General features: G+C 48.5%; 2 protein-coding genes across 7 annotated transcripts in view; one reads left to right on the top strand and one right to left on the bottom strand.

The window, feature by feature from the left end:
- Positions 1–376: 376 nt before the first annotated feature.
- Octalpha2R (alpha2-adrenergic-like octopamine receptor) overlaps positions 377–20105 on the bottom strand; it is a 743760-nt gene continuing 724031 nt past the window's right edge. For all 6 annotated transcript variants that reach the window (XM_055074062.2, XM_050183531.3, XM_050183529.3 and 3 more), the window contains one exon: positions 377–15997. In XM_055074062.2, the coding sequence (XP_054930037.1) occupies positions 14078–15727 (1650 nt within the window). In that variant the 5' untranslated portion in view covers positions 15728–15997 and the 3' untranslated portion in view covers positions 377–14077. The remainder of the gene's footprint in view (positions 15998–20105) is intronic.
- The window catches only part of LOC129386278 (uncharacterized), a 29804-nt gene continuing 19417 nt past the window's right edge, over positions 9719–20105 (top strand). The window contains exons 1-2 of the mRNA XM_055074064.1: positions 9719–9794; positions 11097–11214. Coding sequence (XP_054930039.1) covers positions 9719–9794; positions 11097–11214 — 194 coding nt within the window. The remainder of the gene's footprint in view (positions 9795–11096; positions 11215–20105) is intronic.

Genomic DNA, 20105 nt, shown 5'->3' with positions numbered 1-20105 from the left:
AGCTGTAACCTGCGTGCTAGAAATTATGAGCGCACGAGCTTCTCCAACGCACGTGGGTATGGCCAGAGCCTGGCTCGAGGCATAGAGCTAAAGCGTACGTTGATACAGCAGCGCGTCTGTTATCAACCAAAACGTCGCAGCATTTTCGTTGCCTCCTCATCGGACGGTGTCTGCATACTTCAGCTGCACACTCAAGTTGCCGTAGCGCCTCGTGGCCAACGCTGGTTCCCAGTAGACCTGTATACTCTGCTTGTTGCCTATATTGGCTTCGAAGTGCTTGCCTCCCGTGAGTGCACAGAAAGAAGCGCTGCGCCACGCCAAATGCGTAAGACACGCTCGAACAACGAGCGCTTTCGAGAGAATCAAGTCACAGAAATGTCATTGAATTTTGTTTTATTTACCTCAAAGGTATTCACAGCGGAATACGTTGCATAACAGGGATAAAAAAAAAGAGCAAGACAATAATAAGCAAACAATGCACACGCAGCGATAAACAAACGACAGACTGCAACACGCAATCAGGACTGTGAACTTCAACAGTTTTCCTTTTCTTCTAACGTTTCACTTTCTCATATATGTGCTAGCAAAAAAGTTCCCTTCTCTTGTTTTGACCTCCTTACGGCGTGCTCAGGAAGGTTGTTTGCAAAGCACGCGTTTGTGTGGAATAGGCAGAGGAGGATAACAGCAGTGATATAAAAGAGAAAAATAAAGTACAGCCTTGAGTTTTGTTCCTGTGAAAAAAAAAAGACGTTTCGGGCAACACGGAAGAGCAAGAACAATGAAATTGGCTTCTTTTTTTTTTTTTTTGCCATACGAAAGAGGCTGCCCGAAAGTTCGTGTAAAAAGACTGGGCTGTAATTCCAGTTTGTTCGTTAGTGTCGTCTGTTTTCTTTCTTCTTCGTGCTTACCGCGTCTCAGCTAACTAAAAGCGCGTAACCGGACGCTGCGAGTCTGACGTGCAAATTGCGAGATTTGGTTGGGCTGTGTTTTCTCTGGGTGTTAGCGACCAAGACAGTTGTTCAAAAGCATGTAATGTAGCAACGGGTGTCTACGACTGCTCGCCTCACATAGGAACAAAAATGCACGTCTTAATTAAAGAAAAGGGAAAACATTAAGGAGCAAAGTAGAAGAAGAAAGCAAACTCTACATGTGCGCAATAGCTGGGGGTTACAGTCTTCGTCGAAAGATTGAAAGCCACTCCACGAGCGACAAGGTCTCGCCACGCCCCGTTGCAGTGTTGCCGTAGTGCGTCGACTGCTGCTACGAAGCTGCAGAGAGGCACGAGCGAATATATGGGCTTCGACAAAAATAACGGTTTTGTAGCTGGCTTTAGTACGCTGCCCTGTGACAGGTCTGATCACGTGCGCGGTGGTTTCGTAACAAGTGCTGAAAACTGCGCGTACTACGTAGTACGCTTATAAGAACTGGTTAGTTCGCCAGGTCCTTTTTTCATTGACAGCTTTGGAAACACCAATGCGTGTTTTGAGCCAATAAATGAAAGACAACGCGTTCCTGCTTTGCGGATAGCCTCCGGCGCCATGCCTGAAGTCAAAACCATTGCACAACATGTAACGTAAATACAAAGATCCCTGCGCCACTTGAAAGCGTGTACAACTGCATAAAGGTGTGGTAATTGCCGCGGCACGATGTTTTGAACAGTACGGCGCACATACGGGGCGTGCGCGCAGGAGGAGCGTAATGCGGCGTGTGTTTTAACAGTCTGTTCTGTTTATGTTTAAGTAAAACGAAAGTACAGCGAATATATTTGGTACCTGCGTTTCCCTAGCATCAGGTGCTTGTCGGAGACGCCGTGCGCTTTAGGAAGTAGCCTGCGCCAACACGTCCGCTTCGCCGCAATGCGCGCGCGATACGTAGCGAAGTTTTTCTCGTTTCATAGTTGCGATTTGGTCTCGTGCCGATGCGAAGTTTTTCTTGTCTAAACACGATAAATTCTCTGAAGATCACTTGCGCGGTGCGGTATGGGTAACTGCGGCTGTCATGTATACATAGTGCGTACTCGTGAGAGACATTATAGTGTCGGGTTTCCTTAAACTTGATGACAGAGTTATGTTATTATGCTATGACAGAGCATGGTATGAACGGGACGAAGTGAAATAGAAAGAAAGGCCCGGAAAACAGTGTATCTGATGGCACGGTATTCGCAGCACGAGAAGTGCGCGTTTTCACTTTCAGCCCAGCCTGCGCTAACACGTCTGCTCATGCAGCGTTCGGCAGTTGCCAAGGCAACCGTCAAGGTTTGAATTCCTCATCTTTGAAGCCTGTACTCTACTTTGCTATAACGCGCCGCTGGAGTTGGAGCCGAAAATGGCCTGGGACAATCAGGAGCGCGACCATGTAAAGACCTGTGTTCGTGTCCAGCGTGTCCGGCTGCCTCAAACTGTTGTCTCTCTAGCTTAAAGCAGTTTCGAGCGCAGAATCAAGGTGTGAAGTTTGATCGCCTCGTAGCTTGAACTTAAGTTACAGGATATCGTGAAACCGAGTATGCCAGATATTCGTAGACAATAGACGCACGATGACTTCAATGTTATCGAAAAGGCCGAGAACCTGCGCGATGCTACGGACCACATCAGCCTTTCTCGTTTTACCTTTTGTTTCTTTCTTTCTTTCGTTTTTTTTCTTGCTTCTGCTTTCGCTATAGCTCGTAAGTGTATCGCAACGCGCCACAAATACAGCTGCATGATATACGCTATAGGCATGTAGGTAACAAACGCTGTGTTCAACAAGCACCATGATATTCAGTTCTGTAGAGCGTCTGCTGTCCAGCCTTGCTTAAGTTATAACGACGTAAAAAATAAGCAACTGCTGGAGATGGCGTGAAAAGGGGAAGGTGAGAAGCGGGGTTATTATTATTATTATTTTCTCGTTCTCGAAAAGAAAGTTTATAAAGAAGACCGAGTTGATACGCGGGACAGCGACAACGAAATAAGCTTTGAATATCGTGGAACAAACATTAGGTGTTGTTGCTGCTGTTGCTTAGTTCGGCTTTGTTTCCTTCTTTTTTCCCCCCTTTTGCATCGTAGAAAAAACAACAGACCACGTATGCATATGGTTTGCCATCGTTTAAACCGATTTCAAACATGAAACACGTTTGTACTGGCTCACACACGGAGAAACTCGCACGCGACAGACAGCAAGACGTTCACTCAGCCACAGTCACACGCGCACATACGTCATCACGGTTCGACACTCGCACTTTCGACCAAAGCGCGCGTGCGGTGTTCAAAACATCTAGAATCTTGTGTGTATATATATATATATATATATATATATATATATATATATATATATATATATATATATATATGCTGTATGGTCATGTGTACTTGTAACGTACTATGTGAACACGCATTACTCGACAAGGGCTGGGCATGAAACGGGCCACACGTTGACAGGTCCTCTCACAGATCCGGCCCTGGCGGCACAGATGTCGCGGTTTCTTTCTTCTTTTTTTTCTTTGGTAATAATATACATATATGCGCGTATAATATATTCATATATGTGTATATGCGTACAACAAGATCGCAACCACAGGAACAAGCACGACAACAGAGAGATAAGGGAGCGCGACTCACTCTGCGTTTGTGTAAAACTCTCGCGTGCTGAGTGTGTACAATCACAGAACGTGCACTACACGGGCGACCCACAGCAGCGGACACAGCTGGCAAGAGACCGCCATGCAGCTGCCGGCGCGAGCGGGACACTGACTACACGAATGCTACAGTGACAGGCCGTTACGAACAAACTACCGCTCAATTTCGGTGAAGGCGTTTCAGCCCAGCAGTCGGAGCAGGCAGTGGGCAAATTAACGGTGGCCCGTGCGTATAGAGCCAAAAAAAAATTAAAAATTTACGAACATTACATTTGGGAGGAAGCTGTGCGCCGTTATGTTCAACGTGGGATTCAGTTATACGTTGCGGCTTTTCTGAAAAAGCGTACCCGGGCAAATTACGCGCGGCGCGGAAGCTAGCTATGCTGACGTCTCGTGGGTGTACCTCAGATGCGCCACTACCCATGTGAAACCTGGTAGAATAATGCCATCTCCCGTATACGCAGCGTCCAGAGCCGCAGTTCTCGCCGCATGACACGTAGAAAAGAGTTCTGGCCTCACGCAGCTGTGACCTGTAGAATTTTGAGGAGGGATGTACACGCCTTGCGTGAGAAACTCGCAATACTTTTACTCAAGAGGGGACAGCGACCGAAACGTGATTAAAGCTGGCGCATAGACGTAGCTACCCAGCTTCCTATAGGTTGTGGATTGCAGAAAAGGCTGCGTGAATTTGCGTTCAGGGCCGCAGAGGAGAACGGTTGTGTTCCAAAGCCTGTCAGCACGACTGCAGCCAGTCTATTAGAGCTTAAGAAGAAAGGGGGGAAAGGGAGAGGGTGGTGGGCCAATATGGTACTGCGCCGTTCGCCACCCGTTCATTAATAAAAACAAAAACAAAAAAAGAGCCAAGCTCTCTTGTAGCGGGACTAAAATATCATACTGGTACTTAGCGCGCTTGAATTAACCCTATTTAATAGAACACAACAGCAACAAGACACGAATTATTGTTCCGAACTGCACTTCACGGCAAACGTAGGGAGTTTCGTGTCCACTAAGATTTCTTGAAAGCTTACTTCACAAGTCCCTTAAGTGGGATCTCGAAAATAATTTTCTAATTTGGACCGTCTCACTTGTGAACGAATAGATGGCGTAACCCCATTGTCGCATTATGATTATTAGGCGCTGGGATCAATTCTCGCAGTCATGAATAGGTTTTGAAAAATATCAAAAGCGCTTATTGCTGGCTGACTGAATATAAAACAGCTTTAAAAAGCGACAGAAAGAACAAGAACAGCTCCATGAAGGGACGCAAGGCAGGTTTCGGGTTGACTGAGCGGTCAAACGATTAGGCTGATTACGATTAGGCTTCCGAAGGTGATCACCCGTTCCGACACCGTTAACGTGGAGCGAGGGACCCGTGCAGATGGCGTGAACGAAAACGGTATTAGTGAAAAGAAGAAATAAAACAAGAGAATGCACGGCTCGCGAAATTTTGTGATCGTGCAACGACCGAAGCTACAACGCTACGAATACTATCTAATTACACGAAATCTTTGGGAAGCTGCAGTGTACTCCCAGCATCTCTCTCTCGCCTTGCCAACCTTATAATGTGCATGGCAGAGCGCGAGATAAATCCATCCCTCGGTCACTGCACACGCGAGAGCGGCGAGTCAAACACCGACACTTACAACAACAACAATGAAAAACACGCACACACATCACGCAACCTTGCATTCTCGGTCAACAACAACAACAACAACGAGTCGAAGGAGACAACACAGAGACGCGAGACATAGAGAAATGTGTTCACACACTTACGCCGCGCTTCTATTCTCCCGGCTATACGCATCGCAATGTTGTTGCATTTTTTTTTTTCAACATTTTTTTTTTCACACTTTCTTCTCGTCGTCCAGCGCTGAAGCGTGTCAGTCCAGAGGGGGCCTCGTTCAGTCGAGGAAAGACCTGTCGCGGTTTTTGCAGCACCATTGAGAGACAATGTGTGTTTGCTAGCTGTTGTCACGAGTGTCGTCGGCGTCATCGTCTTGGTGAGTGTGAGCGTTGGTTGAGTGTTTATTTCTCTCTCTCTCTCTCTCCTTTGAGGGAAAGAGCTTAGAAAATTGCGAAGCGGAGTGACCGCAAGGAGGCAAGCTATGCGGGAAGAACGCACTGTTGTGAGCAAAAAGTTGAAGTTATGAAAAAAAAAAAATACACGATGCCAGACCGGTAGCGCTTTCATTTATGGGTGTGCTTGTGAGATTTTGCAGACGGCGCTGTTGTATGTTTTACCTTAACATTTTCCAATTGCCAGACGCGGGCCTGTGGATTAAGGGTGCGTGATACGGAGGTCCATACTTGATTATCCAATACCCGAGCAAACGAACGCTCACAGATTGCTATTTTTTTTCTTGAGCAGAGGTAATGACCAGAAGAAGAATAAGCCTTGGTACTCCGTTGCAAATCCCACTGATAATAAGGTTCTCGACGACCCCGTTCGACGTCGCAGCCCGCTGGGGCCTTCTGCAGAGTCAGAAAGCAAGTGATTGCCGTGGCTCAGTAAGCAAAAAAACAAGTGTAGAAAAACAGCTTAATTAAGACGCCGAAATATATGGCCTCTGAGTGTGTGATGCTTCTGAGAACTTGAAATCAGCTGAACAATCCAATCACGTCTTTCGCGTTTGCAAACTTTCTCTTCTTTTCTTAAGGTTGGAAAATTCTCGACTTCCACAAAGTACTCGAGGACACATTGGGTGATCCTTCTAGCTGGGCGCATACGTGCAAAAATTTTGAAATTTTGACGATATCAACTGAATACGCGAGCGTGTGCGCCAATTCACATCGCAGCTCTTTTTTTTTCCTGAGTGCTCTTTCGAAACAAAAATAAATAAAACAGTGACAGAAAATTGCAGCTTTTTGTTATTTAGGCAAATAAAACATCTAATTTCACTGTCACGATACCTTTATTTTTTAATGCGTTGTATGCTTTGCATATCTTTAAGCAAAAGCACAAGTAACCCAAGGTTTATGCTTTCGAATCTTTAGTCGATGAACGATGTTCTGCGCATGCTCGTGCAAAATTATGCGCAATCCTAATGGCGGCGAAAGTAGCACGATATCTCGGCGTTCTTACCATCAAAATAAATGAGGAATTTAAGACGCTTAGACACCTAGTCCAGATAATGACCCTAGATAATGTGGGTTTTCGTGACTTTTTGTTCAAAACATATCCACGCGAGGTCTTACTCGTCAGCAGCAACGACCTCAGTTCTCTGCTAAATTGGCCACCAAATAACACATTGAACTCGGTTTAGGTCAGGTGTAAGGATTGACGTTTCAGAATTTGATTAAAATGTGCTTGCTAGTGCGTTTTTATTATTGTTCTGTCTGGACTCCAGATTGCACCAGGGTTGCAGTAAGGGAGAGAGGTGACGAAACAAACTAGAGGCCTTTATGCGGGTTATTGAGTGTAAAGTGAAAAAAAAGGAATGTTCGTGGCAAATGAATGTGCAGATATTGTCCGAAAGGGCGTGCGTTCATCTGTGCGAGCGTGTGTGTATTTGTGTGCCTGGTGCGTATACCGTGCTCCTGTAGCGTCGAAACTCGGAGGCGTGCAAGGTGCTGTAGTCTTTAGTGCTATCGGGCCTGGAGCACGTAAGGCGTAGGAATGTGAGAGAGCGATAGGCTAGGAAAAAAAGGGCGGCTCAGAGGATACCCCCCCCCCCCCCCCCCCCCAAAAAAAAAAAAAAAAATACACGCCCACTGAATGCGTACATGCGAATTGAAACCGAGACCAACAAGCCTTGAAGTAACAAAACAGTACGAAACAAATAAAACAAGAAAAAATGAAAGAAATTTGATGTTCGATGACGCGCTGCTGCAGTGTTAAATGAAGCGAAGTTTAGCTTGCGATAGGGTGTTAATGCTTTTACTAAATGCTTCCGTCTTGTTTATTAGTACTGGGGCGCTATAAAGTAAAACTATTCCAAACTTTTCTATTCCATTTCTGCATTCAGCCCTCCCTGATTGGTCTAAAACTTTTTTGGATCATTCCCACTTCACCTGCCTGTCACGCGACGTCACGAAAACCGCGATAGCTCCCAATCTGATATGACGTGCACACACTGATTATGCATGATTTGACCGAACAAAAGAAAAGTAACTATTTCTGATTCGACGCCTTTCGTCATTAGCCCTCGGCTATTGGTCAAAAGTTTTCGGGCTGCACCCACTTCACCTGCCTGTCACGCGACGTCACAAAACCGCAAGAACGCACCGCGTCAGAGTGACGTGAACGCTTTAAAGATGCATTAATATGCCGAACAAAACTTAATTTTCTTCTGAATAGCCGCAGGCAGCCCAGTTCCGAAAGGGATGAAAGTTGGCTGTCGCCGATCGCTCAAGCACTGGCTACTCGCACCTGCAGGAGAGCATGGGTTTATTTGCGTATAATAAAGCTTTTTGCTTGGCCGTGTAACGTTTTCGAGCACTTTCGGCACGTTTACGACCGCGTTCTGCCAACTCTTCTTTGCTGAGGATGCGTTGTAGTGTCAATCTTAAGCTTCCGTTGCATGCCGCCGCGATTGTCGACCAGCCACCGCAAGCTAAGCAAGGGAAAGCGGACCAATCGCAGACGCTGGCACCACCCTCTTCATCCGGTTATCGATTTTTAGTGCACTGGCTCGGCCTCATCGAGTCCCTCTCCACTTGAGCGTGTTTCTCGCCTCTTGTCAGCCAATTAGATAAGACAAACCGCTCAGTGTAGGCAATGTTATTCGTTCTTCAAGCAAACAAAAGTGACCTCCTATGAACGAGTAGAGCGTTTGATTGGTCTGTTCAGACAACCCTGCGGGTGACCGCCCGATGCTTGCGTCGGCGGTTACGCAAATTTGACGTCAGGAGATTGGAACAAAAACATATTGGAATAGTTTTATGTTATAAGGCCCCTGTACGAAACGGCCGTTCTCCCCCCCCCCCCCCCCCCCCTCAACTTTTATTCACCACTGAGCTATGAAGTAACAGTGGGGCCGGACTTTGACGGGACTTGAAACGGTAAGGTGCGGTGAGCGATGCGCGGGCACTCTGCTGACTGTGCAGCGAGTTTGATTTGGGGATGTGTTTTCGGTGATACGGCTTTTCGAGATATAGTAAATGAGCGAAGTGTCTGCGCGAAATCGGGGTCGGCGGTTGTTTGCCCGGGTCCTGCGAGTATAAATTGCGTTCGCTGTCAATTTTGATTTTTGTTTTTGACTCGGTCGACACGACCCGCGCGAACTTCATTGTTAGCAGTATTAGTTCATGTATCAGGCACTGGGAAACCTGGAGACGAAAGATGGTAATACGCCACATTAAGCGCCGTTGGGAAGTAATGCTCGTTCCACGAGCTATTTCGTGCAAACGACTTGGAAGTTTGCAGGAAAGCACCGTATTAATGCTGTGCAATAGAGCCTATTGTACGGATGTGCCAATATACGTTATGGCCATTTACAAAACTTTTCGGAATGCAGAAGCTACAGGAATGATGAAGTTTCTTTTTCGTTTTTTTATTCTTAAAAAAAGAAATAAAGCACAAAAAGAAACCTGAAGCTTATGGCCGTGTACGTTGAGCACACATTAAGGAGAATTTGTGTATTGACAATTTGGCGCAGAAGGAAAAATAAAATTAAAATAGAAATTGTCCCAGACAGGAAACAGAGAGAGGAGGAACGACTTTTCGTAGTATTAAACATATTTAAGGACTTCTTTAAAAACCCCTTCAAAAATATCACGCGTCGTGCCGGGGAGAATGAAGCTGAACGCCAAGAGCGTGGACGCGTACGTAACCAACATAAAGTATAAATTTTTTTGCTGATCACCAATGCAGGAATTTCTCGCAAAGATTGCTTGCAAGAGTGCGCATTCCTTTTGTTTCGCTTGCTGCAAGGGATCACAAATTTCATACAACGCTGATGAAATCGCTGCACGCATGCCAATGAGGCACGGAGCAGAACGTTTTGCACGAGCCGTAGCTGTTTGCACGCCAAACAGAAGTGTTCGTAACCCCTTGTTTACAGCACACGATGACATTTTGAAAACTGTGCAGGTGCGCCCCAAGATCACAGCGGAACGCGTTTCCCGTCGGCACATCTTGTAGCGCCTGAAAATGATGCAGTGGATGCGATGCTCCAACACTTGCGATGCAACTCCGCGAGCGGTTGGAAACTTACCGCGCTAATGACTCAAGTCGTTTGTCAAGGTAAGCCACGCGTTTCGCTTGACATTTCACTCCCTCGAGTCGCGCTGCCTTATCGGCCCCGGGTAATTAGTTTTACTACAGCTAATTGCGTACCCGTGTTGTCATATCGTGCTAACGATTTCCCTCAAAAATAAAGAAAACCAAAGGGAATATTAGCGGCGCATCCAAGCATCTCCTCTTGAGCTTTTACTTGCTTTATTTTTTACTTTGCAGACACGTCATTTGCTCGATATGGATACGTGCTGTTTATTATCTTCTTATAGCTTGCTGCCACGCAAGTCGTTTACAAAGCTTATACAGGGGGCTCATGGGGTATTCGTTCTGCTTAATACTTTCTTTAGCTTCTTATGACGTGACGCTAGACAACTTCAGTCCTATCAACGTGGCTGCCTGTTTATAGATTGCGCCTTTACAAGTTAACGTAACTTGGCGTGGACAACGAAGTTGAAATAAATGTTTTTTTTTTTTGTATCCATTTTTTCCTCTTCTTCATGACGATTACTATACCGAACCTAGGAACAAAGAGAAAGAAATTCGCAGGAATGAAGGAACGGAAAACTTGCACAAATCGAAACAGCATCAGAGAATTCCTCGACTGCGACATTAACAGCTTTAGACTAAGAAGTGCTCCTGAAAGAGTAGTTTGCACACCCCAAGTCATTAGCGCATTGCAGGTTGTGAACGCCCGGCCTGCGTATGTTGCCACCACAAAGAAAGAAACGCAATACAAACAACATACTTTCGAATAACTGAGACATTAGTTGCGTGAGGCACCAGTCTGGGTCGACCGTACCGCTGTACTGTGTCCCGAATTCTTCTCTTAATATCAACAATTTCTGTTTTATATAAAACCGAATACCTGTCGTCGTTGCGAACGGTCGGTTTGTTTTGTGACGAGACAAAGAACTGTCGCAGTTCTTCAAGCCTTCAAGCCAACCTTCAAGCCAACCTTCAAGCCAACCTTCAACCTTCAAGCCAACGGAAACACACGTCCTACCTTCGGAGCAAGCAGCGCCGTAACGGCGAAGATTCTTCTGCTGGTTTCGAACAACATTCTACTTCCAAACAGACTCGCTCAACGGACCCATAATTATCTGCGCTTTACGTTGTTCGTTTTCGCATCTATTGGAACGCGTGTAGTTGTGTTAAATGCTTCGTAGGTTCCGTTGTGTGCTCTGATCTCACTGCCGCTTTCGACGTGACTGTAGTCGTCAAAGTCAAACAATATTGTAAAAAAAATAGCATTAGCAGCTAATGTCGCATTTGATAACAAGTATTTAAAGTCATTATTTTTTTTTTCAGGTGGCTGGCGATATAATGTTGAAGAGAACGGCACAGGCCACCGCACTTCATCAAAGTACAGCTATAAATGTTTGCGCCCGTCGCCATCGGACGTACATGTGTTCTGCTTCACAACTATGTAAGTTGAGTGATAGTCGCAAATGCCGCGTAAGTTCGGCACGTGGTTAGGTTGTTGAAGTGATCGAGGCAGCTTGAACTTTCTTGATAAGCTTAATTGAAGAACGTGATCGTATTGCAGAGGAATGACAATAAAATTAAGTTTCTATTGTATTCTTCACGTTCAATTTGGCATACAGCGAATGAACAGCTGAAAGAAAAGAAAGAAAAGCACTATCCCATTTGAATACTTTTCCTAACTGTAAAGCTAGCTTTTCAGCAAGGCACTTTGCTAAACTAATGGCGGCATGCTGATTTTTGCAAACAGCTTGTACCAACACAGTTTCTTTATGCTATGACATAGAAACGCGTAGACGTAGCTTTGGTGATGAAAACGTGCGCAAGAGACAAGCCCCAGCATGTGCATCTAGCACACCTTCATTTGAACGATGACCGGTGCCTGCATCAGTTGGGCAAATGTGCAGTGCAGAGAAGCGCACTTGCAAATTATGAAACGGGTCTCGCTAAAACAGAACTGCTCTTGAAAGGTAATCGCAGATCTGAACGTTCCCAGTTCAAGGTCCCCATTCACGCTGACAAGTACGCTATAATCTTTGGTTTTTCGTGTTGGATTATATACGTCAGGAAGGATGGTGTATCGCTGCCGTCATCATTTTCTTTCTCTTTTTTTAACAAGCAAACCTCATTGCCAGAAAGGTGATTGTGGCATCCTAATCTCTCTGTTAGTGACACTTCACTGCACAATAAACACTGCGGTGTAGCGACAGCAGCTCTTTTTTTCTTGAAATGCGCTGCTAAGAATCATCCTGACGCGACACAAGTGCTCGCCTTGGGTGCTTTTTTAATGACTAGTACTTTTTCGAGCGATGCGAAGAAAAGAAAGGGAGGGGGGGGGGCAATGTACGAAAAAAAGAATTCTACAGGTAAACCAGTAGCAAATAAGACACAAGAATTCTATTTTACGTAATAGAGTCAAGATAAAACTGACAAAAAGGTGGCGCTCATTGCTTGGTTGGATCTTTTTCGCTCTCTATTTGATAGCTCTACGATGCATGTGTTGTAGTCTGCTGACTTCAATGAGAGGAAATGGTGAAGGTGAAACTTTGGTGTTTATTATTGTGCATTTAGTGTGCCTTAATAGAGAGTAGAACGCTTGAGTGACCCCACACATAGGGGATAAAGAAAATAACGTAGACGACGCCGTTGCAAAAAAATAAAAAGAAAAAAAAAGAAGAGAAAAGCGTGCAATGTTCTCGCCATCGGGAAGCTCTCTCTTAGAAGATCGCGTTTATAAATGTTCGGAACAGCGTGACATTTATCGCATTAAGTAGCAGTATATACACCTCGGCTGCTATATAATATATGCATCAGCTCAGGGGAAACAGTGACCGCTCAGTAAGTTATATATTATATGCGTGTGTGTGTGTGTGTGTGTGTGTGTGTGTGTGTGTGTGTGTGTGTGTGTGTGTGTGTGTGTGTGTGTGTGTGTGTGTGTGTGTGTCTTTGTGTGCGTGTGTGTGTGTTAGGAGCGCGCGCTGTGCTTGCATGTGTGTGTTTGGGCGTGTGTGTGTGTTTCTGTCCGAGTTCGCACACCATAAAGCATTCCGGTATTTTTTAGGCATGGTATGTAAACTTGCCTTGCATCTGGTGTCGAGAACGTCCTTCGGTTGTTTCTGTTCGTGTACGGTCCACTTCAACATCTCAAAAAGCACGAAGCGTCAACCAATGAAACGAACATGATCCTAAAAGCACTGGCACCAAACGACACTATATACTCCAGCAGCCAGACGAAAAGAAGCCACCTTGTCACTTGTGCTCTAACTACAGAAAGGACAGTTAAGTTGCGTACGGCATTGTTAGGTGCGTGGTTCGACAACAGCGCGCCACCATGTTGCGCGCCGATTTGTGCAAGGTCACCGTCGTGCGCTCTAAACACCGGTGGCGCAAGAACGATTCGAGTCAACAAATTCTGCTGCCAGGCTTTGCATGTCCACACAACGTCGTTTCATCTGGCTGCTGGCGTACGCTCTATGAACAAGCGAACCTGGCCCTGCTACTTGACGAACGGGCAGCCTGCCCCGTAGCTACAGACATTTCATGTACAACCGGGATACATTTCATCCAGAACAACAACAGCTGCGAAACTCGATTTGTGTTTCTTTTGTCTGCGTGTGTATTGTGCGTGTTGCTAGGCCTTTGCGAAGCGCCGATGCGCGACACTTCCACGAAGAAAAAAGAACTGCGGGAACGAGAGTTAGCGGCGGATATTGTTCCTCATCGAATCTTGGAACGGCACCCGCCCCGAGTGCCACCGTCCGAGCAAAGTAGATACGACGAGTAGAATGGGGTGGTGTCGTCGCCGTAGCATGTGTAAGTAGGGCGGGTCGCGTGGGGTTAGTGCAGGGCAAAGATAGCGCGGTGCTACGGCAGTTAACAAACATGTATACACAGTTGTGCGGTCGTGGCATGTGTGCGCAGCGCGGAGCACAGCACGGCACAGCAGCACTCGGTGTTTCACGCCGCGTGTGCGTGTGCGCGCGGTGGTGGCGTCGCGGCTGGACTGTCGATGCGCGAGACGCACAGGCCACAGACGGCGTGGACAGGTCCCTGGGCGCGCGCGGAAGGCGGACTCCGTTTGGCGAGCGGGCGCTTCACACGCACGGAGCGCCTTCTCTCGGTTCGTGGTGGAGGCTCCCAATGGTAAACAACGAGGATTAGGAGCGGCGGGCAGAGCGGGGTTTTCAGCGGCGGCGGCGGGGATCCTTCGACGGGCGAGGCTGCGCCGCGCCGGCGGCAGTGGCGGGCCAGGCGGCGCCGTGGAAGACAGCAGCGCCGGGCCGGATGGCGGCAGCGGCGGCGCAGGATCACTTGAAGAGGATTTTGCGGAAGGCCTTGCGGAAGTCTCGGTTGAAGATGGTGTAGATGATTGGGTTGACGGCCGAGTTACAGTAGCCGAGCCAAAAGGCGACCGCAAACACCGTGCCGCTGATGTCACAGCGCTTGCAGAGCGCGCCCAGCACGTAGAGGACGAAGAAGGGCAGCCAGGCCAGGATGAAAGCAGCCATGATCAGGCCCAGGATCATGGTGGCGCGGCGCTCGCGGGCCTTGGCCAGCTTGCGCTTGTGGCGCTCGGCGTCTGACGGGGTGTGGCGCGCCACTGCGTACGTCAGTCCCTGCGGGGGCGCCGGCCGCCGCTTGGAGGTCGGTGTGGGGCGGCCGCCCCGCTTGCCGGTGGTGCCGCCGCCGCTGCCGCCCGAGGATTCTCCTCCCGCCGCGTTGGAAGACTCGCACAGCTCGCTGTCCTCGTCGCGCTCATTGAGCGACAGCGTGGAGCCGTAAGGGGAGCGCGCGATCCGCGTCTGCGGCGCGCTCAGCAAGCCCGGCGCGTCGTGCGAGCCCTGCAGCGGCGCCGCCTCGGAGTCGTCGGCGCGGAGGCCGACCTCCGGGGCCCTGAGCCCGCCGAGGCCCTCCTGGCGGCGGGACGGCAACGGGGGCGACGGCGGCGCCGAGCTCGGTTCTTCGGGAGTCTCGATGATGATCTGCGGCGCGGCGCTGGGCAGGATGCCCCTGCGCTGCGCCCCGCCGCCGCCACCGCCACCGCCACCGCCGCCGCCGTTCATCTTGTGCGCCGCCGCCGAGGAGTCCGGCGGGCTCGGGTTGCTGAAGCTGGTGCACGTCGTCGTCGTGGTCGTCGTCGACTTGTCGCGCACCGGATCGTTCGTGAGCTCTGGTACGTGCCGGGCCTGCTTCTTGACGTGCCGGCGCGCGCGCGAGCGGGCCGCCAGGAATATCCTGATGTACACAAACACCATGACGACCGCGGGAACATAGAACGACCCGAGGGCCGAGTACAACACATAACCGACGTCCTCGGACACGGAACACTGGGGGTAGTCGGAGGCCTGCTGGGACTTCTTCCAGCCGACGAGCGGAGGCAGCGAGATGAGCGCCGACAGGAGCCACACGAAACATATCATGGCCATGGCTCGCGAGGCGGTGCGCTTCTTGAGGTACTCGACGGCGTGCGTGACTGACCAGTATCGGTCCAGGCTGATGAGGCACAGGTTGTTGATGGAGGCGGTGCAGATGAGCACGTCCAGTGCGGCGTGCACGTCGCACCAGAGCGTGCCGAAGATCCAGTAGCCCATCAGCTCCTTGGCGAGCGAGAAGGGCATGATGATGAGCCCGATGAGGAAGTCGGACACTGCCAGGGAGGCGATGAACCAGTTCTGGATCGTCTTGAGCGTCTTCTCGGTGGCGATCGCGATGCACACCAGCATGTTGCCCACAACGATGAGGATCATGATGCAGGTGACCACGAACGCGGTCACCACAAAGCTCAGCTTGGAGTAGCGGCTCGGGTAGGGCGACCCGTCCCACGGGTCGTCGGGCACCAGAGGCCACCCGCCGCCCTCGTCGTCTGCCGCCGCCGAGTCATTGCCGTCGAGCGTCGCGTTCAGCGCCGCCACGCCGTCAAGCCAGCTCAGGTTAGCCGTACTGCTGCCGTTGCTCATGGCCGCCGCACGGGCCCCTGTGCCGCCTCGTCTCGTCGTCGTCGCTGCTGCCGCAGCAGCCGGCAGCAGGACCGCTCGCTGCTGCTGCCGCCGCAGGGCGTCACGGGCATGGCCGCCGCCCGGCTACCGGGGGCCGGCCACGCCGCCGCTGCTGCTCGGTGTGCCGCCGGCCGCAGAGGTCCCCGCCGCGCGATCCGCGGGCTGCCGCTCTCCTCCTCCAAGGGCCCGCTTGCCGCCTCGGGTCCGCCGACGAAGGTTCGCGCCCTCCGCCTGCGAAAGCAACGCGCGCAGTCGTCAGCTGCGAGCACGCGAGCGCCGCCGGCAGGGAGCACGAGAACCGAACACCTGCTGGTCTCTCCAACGTGGGAGTGCGCTATCGCCAACCTACCGGCACGCCGCCACGAGACCTACGTGGAGTGTAAAAGAAGATGGAGATCTCGCGGATGTCACGCACGCTTGTTCGGGCTCCTTGTGTATATAGCGTCTCACAGAGCGGCCTCATGTCGAGAGGCCCTCGTAGAATGCGTTCTATGTATACTCTTATTCCCTACTCTCGAAGACGTCGATATCGAAATAGTCTGCTCAGATTGGCGAATGCACACATGGCGAACGTAAACTTATGAGTGGCGAGAGACAATGCTGTTGACGCGGGAATAAAAGTTAGGTTGTTAGGCTGGGAAAGGCCTTATGAATTATGTGCCGTATATGAGATGACGGTATATATATATATATGACGAGAGGAAAGGTGGTTAACCGGCCGAGGGGTTCGATTTTCTTTGATTAATCATATCATGAGAAGCCACGAAACAAAGGCGCCAAGGACAACATAGGCGAAATTACTTGTACTTACTAATTGAATTAAAGAAATGATAAGTTAATGAGAATGAAAGTGAATGAAAAAAAAGCTTGCCGCAGGTGTGGAACGATCCCATGTCTTTGCATTACGCGTGCGATGCTCTAACCAATTGAGCTACCGCGGCGCCGCTTCCCCATCCACTTTCTTGGGTATTTATGTTTTACTACAACTATATAACCTTGGGAGTGTTACAGTCAGCGCCACCTCTCACAAACCTTGGCGGCGGTTGTGGAAAATCCTTCCTGCCGCAGGCATCACGTGTATATATATATATATATATATATATATATATATATATATATATATATATATATATATATATATATATATATATATACGTGCTACTCACTGAGGCTGAATAAAACCCCCTGAGAATTTAGAACCGTTCATATCGCTTTAAAGAAGCTCGGTCAGCAGCACATCATTGCGTTAGTTTACGCACTAGACACCAGTGAAACAAACAGGCGATACGCCACATCAATTTTGTTTACACATTTAGCGTAATGTGCGTAAATACTATCTTAACTTGCGTGTGTGATGCGTGCCACGTTTGAAACGTGGCCTCGCAGTACGAGTATTTTCTGGCTGTTTCACATGCTAGCGCCAAGCGAATGTACCATATATAGTGCAACCCAAAGCTCGTCGGCGCGACTAAATATTATTGATTTTCAGAAGACAACGATGAGGTTTAATAATGAAATTGGGGCACTACCGTCCTGATAGTTCTACCGTGGTTTACGTTGTCAGCATTTGCTATAATACATTGAAGTATGCGTGTTCGACTGTTTCTTTTAACACTTACAGTTCTGCCAAGCATGCTGCTATAGCGCAAAGTCAACATCATGAACTGATAATAGAAGAGCGCATTAAAAGCCTCATGAATACCTAAAAGAACAGCCTTCCTATTCTTTCTTCATAGAACAGCCTTCCTATTCTTTCTTCATTCATACCACAATTTCCTTCCAGCAACGCTGGCAGTATCATGCTGTGAAAAAGTACTTCAAGTACACTCGTTATGCAATAGGTTACATAAAGGGTGACCTAGTGCGTAACAAATAGTGTCGCATATATTAATCTGATGTGGCAGGATTACTACAGTAACCGCAACTTTTATCTCACTGGGTAATGAAAGCGGCGCAGTCAATTTCCCTTGCACGGCTACTTCGTCGCATCGCAGCTAGCGTCTCGAGGTGACAGGTTCAGCTATACAAATTGTACCTGCATTCATGGAATCGACTCAGTTTGCATGCTTCGTCTCTCGTTATTGAACGGTGACTATAGGTGTAATTGTCGCGCGTGCACGAGCTTTCCGAGCTGCATCGCATTCTACTTGCTTAAAAATTTGTTCTCCTGACAGTGGAAGGCATTGTTCGATCGTCGTGTGCATTCGACGTGCCGCGCTGACGTTTGCTATATGCGCGAACTTTCGAGGCAGTACGCGAGAGAGCAATAAAAAAAAAGGAGAAAAGGAAAGGAACCAGACTTGCGACAGCAAGTACAGGGGTCTGTTGCACACGGAAGCGTTCACGCGCACGTACTCTTGCTCATCAGTCGTCGTTTTGCTTGCACCGCGACAAACCATTTTTTGTTGTTGTTTTTTTCATTGCGCATATGACACACAAGAGGCTTTAGAAAAGACCACATGAACCAGTGCAAGCGCTATGTATAACTTTTTATTTAAAGTAAAGTTTTGCGCGATCACATCTCTCGGAGGCACATATGACACACAAAAGGCTTCAGGAAAGATTACGGGCCCAGTTGCACTTGTGATTTGATGGGCGAGTTTCGAAAGCTATGTGACCTTAACAGGCACGATCTGGCAGGTTTACACCGTATTCGTCTAAACGTGGCAAAAACAAAATATTTCCTACTTAATATCAAACGGATAGGATCGCCACAGTTCCCTGCGGGCAAAGCGCGGGAAGCCGTAGTCCACTTAATCTGCGCTTATAGACCAATTACACTACAAGGAACTGACTTAATGACCGCACTCAACAAATGCTGTCTGTCATCTCTTGAGCTAAGGCATGCAATGGAATAGCGCGACCTGTGCATTTAGCGCAACCAAGATGCTTTTGTGTTTCCTTAGAGGCCTCAATGGGTCACTTTAGCCGAGTGTTAAGTGTTGTGTTTTGTGTCTGTTGTGTATCTTTGTTGAGAATTCCGCGCGTCATTTCATGTTTCATTCTGTTCACCTGCAGTAGCATGCTGGGTATACCGCTAGGTAAACCTTTCCAGGATCCATTAGAGAGCATCTCTCTCTCTCTCTCTCTCTGTCTTCACGAGCCGATGAAAACATCACTTACAGCTTGCTCTCACAATAAAAGAAGCGTCACGGTTATACCGCGTGACATTTTCGAAAGCAATGAAGGCTGAGTGTTTGCATATAATTCAGGAGTCTAAAACTGGGGAAAGCCGTGTTGCCGCATAAGGAGCTTACATGCCTCCTTGCAAACTTGACTGCAGAGTGCTTTGGAGGAGTAGACAAGAACTAGAGCAGCGAAGCTACATTGAGGAAGTTTACACCCAGGAGAGCGGTACGGGCCAAGCGTCAGGTCCTCGGTCTGCAGGTGGCTCGCGCACTTTATTTTTGAATAACATAGTGCAAAGACCAACGGCTGTGGGAACAGCTGAGATAAGCAGCATCTAGTCTTGGTTCTATACGTCCCTGTATATAGTAGTTGTTCGGTAATCGGAGAAAGCATGCGTAGAAAAGGGCGGCAACTACTGTGAGATCCTGGGACGCGTTCTACGACGACGCGTTCTTGTGCGCTTCGGCTTCTCCTTTTCGAGAGGGAGAAGACACGAAATATTTTCGTGATGATTATATCACTGTCGGCAAGTTTATACGACGAGATGTTGCGTTACCACAATTCTTTAGAAACATTCATTGTACCGCACGACTAGGTTGCCTCTCAAAAAAAAAAAAAAAAAAAAAAAAACGAAGAAAAGAAAAGAACCAGTTATGGTCTTCCGGTCAATCACTTATGCAAACAAATTTACGACAGCAATACGACTTTATATTAGCTTCTCATTGCATGCGAGCGCTGCGTGTTTGACAGAGCATGGTGTCCCAAGACGACGCTACCAAAGTTGTCATCATCCACGTCTCCCAGCACTCCTGTATATGTGTGCATATAATCGTTAGGTGAGAGAGACGCAGTTGAATGGACTCTGGGGTTTTACGAGCGAACGCCATGATAAAACTATGAGGCAAGCCGTAGTGGACGAGCCCGGAGTAGTTTTGACCACCTGGGGTTCTGTAACGCGCGCCTAAAGACAAGCGTTTTTGCATTTCTACCCCATCGAAATGCGGCCGCCGCAGCCAGGATCGAACCCGCGACCTCGCGCAAAGCAGCGCAACGCCATAGCCACTAAGCTACCGCGGTGGGTTTATGAGAGAGAGAGAGAAATAAGATTTATTAGTCCCAAAGGATCACTACGGCCCCAGTCCGGGCTTCCAGAGACGTGAGAAGGCGTTTAATATTGTTACGGAAGGATGAAAGAAGAGAGGACGAAGAA

The sequence above is a fragment of the Dermacentor andersoni genome, chromosome 4 (assembly GCF_023375885.2).
Source record: "Dermacentor andersoni chromosome 4, qqDerAnde1_hic_scaffold, whole genome shotgun sequence".
Classification (NCBI taxonomy): domain Eukaryota; kingdom Metazoa; phylum Arthropoda; class Arachnida; order Ixodida; family Ixodidae; genus Dermacentor; species Dermacentor andersoni.
This window is presented reverse-complemented; position numbering and strand designations above follow the sequence as displayed.